Raw genomic sequence first — 12,500 nt, 5'->3', positions numbered from 1 at the left:
GTATTAAAACAAACTCTTTGGTGTTGCTGGTACTGACATTGACTGGACTTCAAAAATATATATATATTTTTAGAAGTAGCACAGATCATTCCGTGGAGCACCACAAGAAATAAAAAGGCTTTGTAACTTTATTTTTCTATTTATATTATTAATAGAGTTTTTCACCGAATGCTACATCAGACCGATCTTGTTAGTTTGTCTCTAGGGCATGTCAAGATGTTGGCTTTCCAGTTGCGCGCACATACTACACAGACAGACAGACGGACAGACAGACAGAAAGACTGAAAGACAAACACACACAAACACACACACACACACACACACACACACACACACACACACACACACACACACACACACACACACACACACACACACACACACACACACACACACACACACACACACACACACACACACACACACACACACGTTTGTCAGTGGCCTTCTGTGTAGCAACATGAATTTTAAAAGACCAAATGAACATGTCCTTGCCTGCAGCGTTTGTGTCTTAGTCTTTCAGTGTTTTTTGATCATGCTCTGCTCCTCAGTCTTCTGAAAAGAATGGCATGTCAAGACCAATATGGACTTTCGAATGGGCATCTCTTTTTAGTATTCACTGAGTACAAGCTTCAGTCCTTTCTGATTTTGTATTGCTGCAGTCGGAAGCCAATACACCACTACATCAAAAAAAGCTACTTTGAGAAGCACAGGCCCTGTCTAGGATTACAAGACGAATGTCTGGACAGGGGTACACATGCTTTGGGCTTAAGACTAAAGGCAGCTGTGGGTCAGTCGCGGATCATATGAACAAAGGGCGGATTGGAAAAGCTTTGTGTGTAGTGCGAATACACACCATCGCACACAATTGCACACACGCACGCAAGCACACACACACGCACACACACTTACACACACATGCACACGCGCACACGCGCGCGCACACACACACACACACACACACACACACACACACACACACACACACACACACACACACACACACACACACACACACACACACACACACACACACACACAATGCTCACATACACACACACCTACACGCACACGCACGCACACTACCACCACCACCACCAAAAATCATGCAGAGGGTTTTTGAATAAAGAAGTTGAAAGAGGATGCTGTCCACTGACATGATTTAAGATGTAATAAAATGTATAGTAACAATAGTTTCTGTGTGTGTGCATACGTGCGCATGTGTGTATGTTTTCAGAGGTGTGTGACAGGTTACCTTGGGGGAAGTGTTCATTGATTGGCCAGTTGTCCACCTGTAGTGTTGCGTTGGCCCCGTTCCTGATGAACCGGACCACATGGTACTTGCCATCGTTCACAGGGATGCTGGTCTCCTGGACCAGGATATCGACCGTCCCGACGTTGAACAGTACTCCTATCTTCCCTCGTTCCTGAAAAATAATTAAAAAGCAGTACATTACAGATCTGGGCGTTGGCAAACCATTTCTCTGAGGACTCTGGTGAAGACGCATGTCGAAACGTTAGTCTTACTGCACTGAAAAAAATAAATAACAGAAAATAGACATCCGTGTGGCACCAGATTCTTTTCCCTTTGCACTTATTATTTAGTCCTGCTCAGGTTGCACCGGATTGTCAAATTAGAAGTGCGGAGGGCATATTTCCGTTGTTTCTCAAAGCAGTATATTACTCTTTAGCAGCAGATTCTTGTATCCAAGGCGACTCAGGGTTATCTTGTGGTGAAGTGTTTTGGAGAAATGTGGGGTTTCTGTGCCTTACTCAAGTATCATGCTGCTGCATCAGCCAGCTTCTTTCACTTTGTGAAAACCATCGAACCTCGCAGCATTAGGACTCGTTGTTTACATGTCAGGCTTGCACTTTTTTTTGGTATGCCCTAAAAAAAAGGTATGCCATATATGCCAGACTACCGGTCCAGTCCTGGTAAAATGCAAATGGGTGGAGGATCTAGAGTCGATACAGCAGGTAACAGCCTGGCTATTGCTCAAGGGTACTTTATTCATGAATGACGGTGCATATTGTCCATGAATGAGGGTGAGCATTGGTTACTCATCACTGCACCCACTCTTTCTCCCGGCGCCAGCTTCAAACCTGTGACCTTCTGATTCAGACACTTGGAAAACAAAACTCAAAGAGCTAAAATCAGACAGAGATCGCAAACGCTAATATTCACATATAGGCAAATCAAAGATTTTCTTCCTTTCCTTTTTAATTTTTTTTTTCCCTCAACCCAAATTTTCTTTAACCCAAATGCAGATGATGCCCTTGAAAATGATTACAAATTACCCTTGTGTGTGTGTGTGTGTGTGTGTGTGTGTGTGTGTGTGTGTGTGTGTGTGTGTGTGTGTGTGTGTGTGTGTGTGTGTGTGTGTGTGTGTGTGTGTGTGTGTGTGTGTGTGTGTGTGTGTGTGTGTCTGTGTCTGTGTGTTTGTCTGTGCTGCTCCGTGTGACCCCCTGGATAATCTACCTGCACTGGCGGCATCTGATAAACCTGTCGGCCTAATGAAAATTATTCATCAGTGGTGAGTCTGCTGACACCCCCACCCCCTCCTCCTAAACACCCCAACCCTGAATTCCCAATTTTGTGGGACGGAAACAAATATGAAAAAAAAAGAAAAATAACTCAACACAAAACAAGGTCAACTCGTCTATGACGCATTGCATATCATCTAAGAAACCAACCAGTTTCTGACGTACTAATACGCAGACGGACCAACGTACGGTACACGTGGACCGACATGGCAGCTTATAAAGTTGCTGCACACAACAAAAAACAGAAAGAAAGAAAAAAACAGCTGCATTGATCTGGGTAATGTGGTGAAAGCGGTGGAAATCGATGGCGTTAAATAAAATAGCAGAAGAGAGCGAGATAAGGGAGATTAATGGCCATAGAGGATCTCTGCCTGTCCCACTTAGGACATCACACACACACACACACACACACACACACACACACACACACACACACACACACACACACACACACACACACACACACACACACACACACACACACACACACACACACACACACACACACACACACACACACACACACACACACACACACACACGTGGCTGATAAATACCATGCTGAAGCGGTGTCCGGTTTTGGACAGTATTACCAAAATACCATTGGTCTCAGTAGTACTACATTCATTTTCCTAGTGGCTACCCATTACAATCACGCACCAGCTCAAAAATGGCCGGAAAAAAAAGATAACGAAAAAAACCTTAGACATGGCGCACTGAGTATTTGGTGTCAATGAGGCACTGCCACACGCTACTGTGAGCAGATCCTATTGCTCTCCCTTCCTCTATTTGTCTTTCTCTCCTTCTCTCATTCTATGTGTCACCCTCCCTCTACCCTTTCTCTGCCTTACCCTCTCACACACCCTTCTTCATCCAATCTCTTTCTCCTTTTCCCTTTGTATCTCTTCTTCCTTCCTTCCTTCTCTCTTTCTGTCCCTAGATTGCTCCCTCGCTTCTCTTACCCACCCCCACCCCCACTCTCCTCTGTCCCCCTCCGCCTTTCCTACCCCTTCCCCCTGCTGTTTCCTAGGCCCCTTTGTGATATTTTATGGTTGCGGTTAACAAGAAGTGGCGTTATTTCTTATCAGCTGTGGCATAGAAAATGACGATGGATGATAAAGCGTACTGGGCTAGATGTTTATCTTCAGCGGGCGGCATTCATCACACTTGATGTGTACGTGTGGGAAATCTGGGACAGCGCACTCAAGAGCATTCGGAAGAGCCAAAGCTGCCAGTGAGGAGAGGGATGTGTACCATAAGGCAATACGGCAAAACAGAGAACTGCTCTTCCAAAGAGATGAGATGCGAAGCCGTCACAGCCAACAAAAACAATGAGATCATCGAAGTATAACAGGCATGGGCTTTGTTCCTAAAGTACACTTCTGACAAGAGCCTGACTAAGAATTATATTACACAAGCGTGTTGAAGTAGCTATAATTCGCCAAGTTGAAAAGCCTTTAAGTGCCATTTTTTAAAGTGGGAGGAACACTTCTTAAGGGAACAGGCTGGTGCCAAAGAGATACATGCCCGAATTCGGAAAAAAACGGCGAGAATATTCTGGTCTCTCAATTATTAAAAGTGCGAGAATGAGTCAAAACACAAAAAATGCATTTCTGCTAAATCTCCCTCTTTGCTCAAAGGGCATGCAAGCATAGAGCCACCACGACTCCCAAGCCACAGCCCCTCTCTCTCTCTCTCTCTCTCTCTCTGACACATAAAAGCTCTACTCTGTTTCATTACGTTTTGATCAGGAGAAATTCGATTCTCTCGCCTGCACGTTTAGTAGCAGACAGAAGCTAGGCCTGAGGCAGCAACTGGAGCAGTGCCCAACACAGCCTGAAAGAAAAAGAAGGAATGATTGAGAGAGAGAGAGAGAGAGAGAGAGAGAGAGAGAGAGAGAGAGAGAGAGAGAGAGAGAGAGAGAGAGAGCAAAAGCGAGTGAGCGAGAGAGACTGCTCTTGATTTCAAGGACAAGGCACTGCATGCTTGAAAACAAATAGTCAGGGATAATGTGGACGTACAGTACTGTATGAGTCCTCAAGCCAGTTATTGAAAGCCGCTCCTCAGCATGTTTGAATGGCTGTTGTTCACAAGTCTTTTTTTCCTAGCAAAGCCAATCACATCCAGACACTTGAGTTTTCTTTTTTAACATTCAGGCAATAGTTATACGAGCCACAAAAGCCTTGAGTGGGCCTTGCCAACTCTTGATTGGAGAAATCTGAACATTCTTGCCATAACCCATTGCACAAAGAAACAATGCTCACTTGAAGCTGTTATTGGCTTCAACAGTCAGGAAATTGAAGTCTGTTTTTCTGTTGGACTTCCATTTCTCACACAAACTGTACATTGGCAAACACAGTTTGCCACAGCCCCACGCCGTCACCAAAGCCACTGACTGTTTCCGTGCCCAAACAAATATCATTTGCAGCACTCTCCTGTTCTATTCTTTTTTGTTCAGTTCTGTTCTGCAAAGTCGACCACCTTGATCTTGTGTTTGTTTTGGGTTTCACTGAACAGAACAAATGAGAAGCCTGAGCAGTATTCTTCTATAATTGCATCAGAAGAGGAGCGCAGATGCCTCAGTGGCTTTGTTATTAGAGGGTCCCACTATCTCATCATTAAGCTAATGAACAGCAATTAAATAAACAGATTCACACAAAATCAAATTTCATGATTCATCAGAGATGAATGGAGTGTAACTGCCGTTCGTACGTAAAAAATGAAAAAGTGGACACTGCTTATGAACGTGGATATCACCAGATCAACATTTGTTCGGCTTCGCAAAACAAATATAAAAACTAAATTACACAAAAGAACAGCAAACAAACATACAGCGAGAATTCATCATGACTGATGTCAATGGCTAAAAATTGGTTTTGGACGAGTAACAGACCCGCTGCTACAGTCTCCCTAATTTTCCCTTCACAGGTTACACAGCCATGTTACATGCAGTTAAAACAGGGGTCCCCAGCCCTACCGTGGCTGATATGGTAGGGCACACGTTTACCACTCGGCCGACCCGGGTTCGATTCCCGGTCCGGGTCCTTTGCCGGTCCTTCCCCATCTCTCTCTCCCAGCTCACTTCCTGTCTCTCCTCCACTGTCCTGTCTCAAAAAAAAACAATAAAGGCTGAAAAGCCCCTTAAAAAAAAAAAAAAATAGGGATCCCCAACCTTTCTGAGGGCTACCAAGGTCTACCCAAGGGCTACCCGAGGGCTACTTTTGTTCAAAATCCTCTACTAATGTCTTGGCATCATTCTCAAATCACACTATTGAATGATAATTTACTTATAGGTTATAAAGAATAAATAATCTCATATTTAAATCAAGAAAAGCATTAACTGTGACTAAAATCTGGTAGTCGTCACTGTTTATTAACATCCTTGGTTGGCACCTCAGAAGCTCTTGGAGGGCTACCTGGCGCCTGCGGGCACAACGTTGGTGACACCTGACCTAAAATATACCTACTCATGTTCACCCAGGTTCTCCAAAACAAGGATGACCACCAGCATCTATAGATGACTTCACATTATGTGACAAGGTAATGCTCCAATGTGAACACTGAGTTTCCACTGCAAACAGATCATGAGTCCCCTGAGCATTACAGACGATGCTGTGAGCAAACCTCTTCCATTACCATGAAGGATTACTTATAGTACCATCTGCTTTCACAAAACCATGAAAAAAGATGGTAGTAGTGACATATTTCAACTTCATTAGTTAGAAATGTGCTTATTTCACAAAGGTATGATTTATTTTGGCCAACTTCCTATCTGCCTGGTGTCTTTGCAATAGACACAAATTCCATGTTTTTGTCAAGTTTGAACTGTGCTGTTTAGATAACAATTTTAAGCAAAATACTCGTGAAAAAAATGACTAGTTATTTTCTTAATGGACTACAGTAGCAGCACTACTATGAAGATATGGAAAAATTGAACATTACGTATAATCTGGGTATTTCTGGTTATAATTTATGCGCTTTCAGGGGTCTTCCATGAGGGCTGAATCCAAAGAACATGCAGTCTTTCTCTATGTTAATTATGCATATTGCCCTTTGAAGTACAAAAATGAAAGTCATGTTAGAGAAGGGGGCCCAGTGCATGCTATTCCAGAGAGGTCAAATAAATGCCAAAGCAGGAGAAAAAAGCACTTAAATCCCACTGACCTTTCACCTCTTATTAAAGACGAGGAACAAAGAAGCTCCTCACATCTCTGTGCCTTTTACACAACATCTCTTTAGAACAGAAGAATGTCTTTGGAACACAGGCATGTGTATAGAACAACCCACACATCACTTCCTCCCTGAACTGGCTTTTTCAAAAGACCTCCCCTGCTGTCACACAATCCTCTTTGTAGCCTTCAGATGCTCAGGACATAAACCATATGTTTCATGCCCACTGAAGCTACAGTAGCTCACTGCCTAGCACCGCATGATGCAGACAGGTGAACAAATAATTGCTATCCCATCACACACGAACCGCTTCAGTCAGAATTTCTCTCATCTCATTCTGAGCCCCCATGCAAAATAGTCAATTGTCCTTGGCACATGTGCATGATTGGGATGCCGCAGTCGCAGTTGGCATTGTGCATAACAGCAGATGTGGAGAGGTAAAAGAGAGGTAATAATGTGCTTTTGTATGGCTCATAAGAGTCTATTACTCTGGATCTAAGGGTAATTACAATAGCACATATGATGTATGCTGTACTATGCTGCTGTGCTACTGACTAACCAGCCAAATGATGGGTGAGTATGAATAGGCATACTGTATCAATGGAGCCCAGGGTTCCTATAATAGATGAAAGTGTGAGTCGACACAGCAAAGTTCACTAATGTGTCCTTCCCTCCCTCTCCCCTTTCAATCGCGCACATTCACTTTCATTCTCTATGCTTCTCTCATCCTCTGTCCGTTTGTCTGCATCTGTCTGCATCTCTCTCTCTCTCTCTCTCTCTCTCTCTCTCTCTCTCTCTCTCTCTCTCTCTCTCTCTGTGTCTCTGCCTGTCTCCCCCTCCCTCTCGCAGATGAGATGGAAAGTGTATGGTGTATTCTCCCTTTGCTGTTGATTAGTTAAGGTGCTGAATCCGATACCCCCGGGTGCTGGGCTTTCATTTCATCTGATTGCTCAAGAGCCTAGCGCTGCAGTGAAAAGGGAGAGTTATTAAGATGTGTGCTGCAAGTCTGACATACAGTACAGCATCCACTCTGAGTATACAGTGGAACAAATCTACACTTAAAGCAGCAGGCACCTGGAGCAGTAAGGATGTAAGATCACATTTAGTACTATCATTTGGCTGAAAAATATGGTACTAAATATATGGAGCGAACAGTAAATAAAAATGTTTAAAAAAGATAGACAAGAATACTTAAAGTGATACTGTCCCATTTTTGGAAATAAGCTTATTTTACACCTCCCCTTGAGTTAGATAATAGACTTTTACCGTTTTTCTGTACTTTCGACCGTTGTCTGGGTATGGCAGTACAAATTTTACCCCGATACTAGCAGTTAACATTGAGTCCTATGAGACCAGTTCGCGGCTAACTGGTCTCATAGGACTCAATGTTAACTGTTAGCTTGGAGGTAAAATGTGCACTGCCATAACTAGAAAACGGTTGTGAATACAGGAGAAAGGTAAAAGTCTATTATCTAACTCAAGGGGAGGTGCAAAATAAGCTTATTTCCAAAAATGGGACAGTATCACTTTAAAGCATGTAACACAAAAATGTATCACATTCACTGCCTCTTGAAATGTCTACAGAAGGCTACTGTACATACAAGTAAGTAATCTATCGTAGGTGTAGTGACACCACAGACATTAATTTTAGCATGTGGTTGGTTGAACACCTTTTTTATTGTTTTACACCTTTAAAATAGAATGCCTTTGCTTTTTCATAACTGGTGTGACATTACTACCAATTAACACAGACAATGCAAACTTGATCTGAAAAGTGCATTCTGTGGCATGTTTTAACACCGGACACAATTCAAGTACGTAATACAGAGAGACTTTTCGCATTCAAGACAAAAGGTGTGAGTAGTTCACACATCCGTGCAAAAGAACTCAACGCTAACATTCACAACCCCACCTTGTCAGCGAGAAATTAAAAGATAATAAAAAAACACCCTGAAATGGTCACACTCATTATCACCATTTAATAATTAGTTTTTACTCAGCTTAACATGAAAGTTATGTAGTAGAATGTTTTTTTTAAACTGACACTCATGGCTCACTCAAAGATTCCCTCATCTCCTTCTTCGGTTAGCTCTATAGACAGTCCAAGCAATCTGTTAATGGCGCATCCAAATGATTAGCGATCACGCAGGATTAGCAGAGCTAGCTGTGAGGGGCTGCCAAGCATGCCGGGCTGCAGCTGGCTGCGGCTCCACAGTCACTATGCGCTTCAGTAGCCATGGATGAAAATCCATGAAGGTGAAACGATACTGAGATAAAAAACAAACAAAAAACAAAAAAAGTATTTTGAGTGTGTGTGTGTGTGTGTGTGTGTGTGTGTGTGTGTGTGTGTGTGTGTGTGTGTGTGTGTGTGTGTGTGTGTGTGTGTGTGTGTGTGTGTGTGTGTGTGTGTGTGTGTGTGTGTGTGTGTGTGTGTGTGTGTGTGTGTGTGTGTGTGTGTGTGTGTGTTTCACACTTGTGCACCATCTCACAGTGTGAAAATCAAAAAGGAGCAAGCGTCTACTTTGCTTTCGTTCCTGTTTTCTGTCCGTGCAAATGGGGACACACTCTTTTCTTCGGTGATTCTGCTGAGCTAGCCGACGCAGCCTGGAAATGCTAAAATACAGCTGGCTGCTGTCAGCGAGGCTGCAGTACTGCTAAGTTTAGAAAAACCAAGTGGAGAGAGATAGAGAGAGAGAGAGAGATAGAGAGAGAGAGAGAGAGAGAGAGAGAGAGAGAGAGAGAGAGAGAAGACAGTATGAAGCAGGTGCATAGCTGAGCCATGTTCACAGTGAACAATGACAACAAACTGTTAAGAGTTCAAAAGTTGTGGCTCATGTCTCTTCCATCAGTACGTCACTCTTGACCATGTGGACATTTAACATCACCCTATTTCTGATTGTGGGGTGTTACACACACACACACACACACACACACACACACACACACACACACACGCACACGCACACGCACACGCACACGCACACGCACACACACATACACACAATTCTCCATAAGGAGCAATCTGCAATCCGACAGGGTCCACACATAAATGATTTAGCTGAAACCGGAGAGCCGAAACTTGATTTAGACTACAAAAGGAGTCACACGGCACCAGAGTCAAATGCTCACGATGGGCTATGTGTTAAACTTAGAGAGGTATAGCAAGTAATGACCTGCCATGGTTTGGGTCCTTTACTGTTCTAAGATGAATTGATTTTGTTCGTGCTGACGGAGGTCTACTGTCTTTGAGTTCTTTTTGCAGTTGATCTAGTTTTTACTTTAAGATATTTTTGTCTATGTTTTTGTTTCTTGGTTTCTTCTCAATGATCCATTGTTTGCGTAGATTGAGTTCATAGCTGTATCTCAAAACATTCATAGTTTAATTATGTGTGTTTCCTTCTCCATTTCCGTCACTGTCGTCCAGAGAGACGATGAAGAAACTAAACTGAAAAATGGAAACCAGCAGCACAGCTGGGTGTGTCCTGCTGTGGTGGAAAGTGGAACCAAAATGTTATGGTCTTCGGTGTGCACAACACTCTAACTCAGTGGTTCCCAATATGGGGGTCGGAACCCCAAGGTGGTTTGCCTAGGACTAGGTAAAGCCAGGCTCAAACTACACGACTCCCGATTGTGTGTCCGATTTTGACGTCGGGGTGCACCGCACACTAGAAGAGAATCGCAACTGCCAATCTTATCCCTGCTCGCAACCAGAGACAATGCCCAGCGTTCTATTTCCAGTCGCAAATATCAAACACTGTTTGATTTCTACGATTTGCGATTGCCGACTCTTTGAGCTGCCAAAGTTCTATCTTAAAACGTCGGCCACGACAAGGAATCACTCCCCGACAATCGCTTGCGATCAGTGGTGTGGACTACTTTTTTATGGTGGGTATACTGTATATTTGAGCATTTTTGAAGTGGGTATACTGTATATATTTGTGCTATTCAAAACAATGGATCAATCAATTTTAAGTGGGTATACTGAAATCCCTGAAATTTAGAAGTTGGTATACTCTGTATACCCGCGTTCTATGTAGACTACACCACTGCTTGCGATGGTCCTGGGGGTTAACGTTCCACCGATTGTCGTAAGGGGGGTTTTCAGCCGAGAATCGGGCCGATAGTCGTGTAGTTTGAGCCAGGCTTAAGAAGGGGAAGCACAGAGAGAATGGACTTTTCATAAAAATGGGAAAACAACAGGTTAACAGTTAACATAATCCCAAAAAATCCATAAATCCAAAAACTTGCATGGTTAATAACCTTATTTACATTGTCTGTGAATTTCAAATTCAGATGTAGCAACTAATAAGGGAAAAATGGGTGCAAAGGGTTGCAGCAGAAAAAAAAATTGGGAGCAACTGCTCTAACTGATATCCACCTTTACGTAGGGTACGTCTATATCCATTTCCACATCCAGTCAGCATTTTCACATCCACTCAGCCCCTTCCAGTATCTGTGTCTCACCTGAATGTGTGTTGGTGACAGTAGGAGCCAGATATTAAAGAGCAACGTTCAGGTTAATTTTGTTGCCTAATTTGAACATAATTAGGTCAAAATAGCGTAACAAAACATACTACGAGGGGATTGAGACATTCACACCACGGGTGCATCCCAATATGTGACCTTGCCTCCTCCACTTGTGCTTGTCTCCTCGTCCCGCCTCCTGGCCCCTCCTCCGTGGAGAAAACGATAAAGTTTCCCAGCTGTCAGCCTCGCCACAACAACTTTTGAGGGACTGTTTTTCATTCACCATCCCAATTGCAAATGAGAAAAAGACTCTACAATTGAGCTTTTGCAAGATATTGAAATATAATGCTGTTGTCAGTGATGTCATCATGACGAGAAGCAAGTGGAGGAGGCAAGTGGAGGAGGCAAGGTCACATATTGGGATGCACCCCACCAGTCAGCACGAAATATAGGGAAAGGTTTGCCAATTTCAGGTTATGGCCTGCAAACACGCCCTCTGGGGCGGCGCGTTCTGTGACGTAGCATCAGGGGAACGCCTATTGTTTTGGTTTAGCTCGTGGTAGTTGTCAGTCAATTGTAGTCAGTTAGCAGTGTTTTCAACCAAAAACCAAACAAAAAACAAACAAACAAACAAAAGCATTCAAATTGAGATCTGCTTGCATCTTCTGCATGTGTACAGACAGAGGAGATGTAATAAGAGGCCTTCTCAGCACTGCCACACACACAACAAGGAGATTAAGAGGGAGATTTGGGTTCACGTCAATCTCCTGCCTCTGTGTGTTCCCTATAGCTGTAATACTTCAGTCCTCCAACAGAGATGAGGCCTGCAAGAGGCTCACAAATCAGTCACTGCACTTACCTTATGCATAGATATCTTTATATTAGCTGTCTGTGATAATCCCCTCTACACACATGCACACACGCACGCACGCACACGCACGCACACGCACACATCATCACTGTTTTCACAAGCTTAGTGTTATTATTGTATTCTTGCTTACTTTTAGTTTTGTATTTTATTTTTGAGAAGGAGATTCCTAGCCAAGTGTTTGTATTTCACAAACCAATGTCAATACAACTTTCAAAGACGGATAGCCATGGGATCTTTTTTGTTTTTGGCAATGCAGAGATTTTTCACACTACTAAAGTATCTCATTTCATTTCTGTCTCCACTGCTTTTTCTAAAGGATCGCTGCGGGAGAGATGTCTGATTAGGGAGATTCATAACCGAATCAGAGGATTGCACTCAAGTCCCCGAGCTATAAAGAACAACCCATTTCGGGTAAGTACAGGATAACTGGCCCATGGGTCTACAGTGG

General features: G+C 43.3%; 1 protein-coding gene across 1 annotated transcript in view; it reads right to left on the bottom strand.

The window, feature by feature from the left end:
• The window catches only part of nrxn3a (neurexin 3a), a 479,628-nt gene that overhangs the window by 65,449 nt on the left and 401,679 nt on the right, over nt 1-12,500 (bottom strand). The window contains exon 22 of the mRNA XM_063184079.1: nt 1,256-1,427. Within this exon, the coding sequence (XP_063040149.1) occupies nt 1,256-1,427 (172 nt within the window). The remainder of the gene's footprint in view (nt 1-1,255; nt 1,428-12,500) is intronic.

This window comes from Engraulis encrasicolus, chromosome 19 (assembly GCF_034702125.1).
Source record: "Engraulis encrasicolus isolate BLACKSEA-1 chromosome 19, IST_EnEncr_1.0, whole genome shotgun sequence".
NCBI classification, from domain to species: Eukaryota; Metazoa; Chordata; class Actinopteri; order Clupeiformes; family Engraulidae; genus Engraulis; species Engraulis encrasicolus.
The sequence above is the reverse complement of the archived record's forward strand: the minus strand, read 5'-3'. Positions and strand labels throughout refer to the sequence as shown.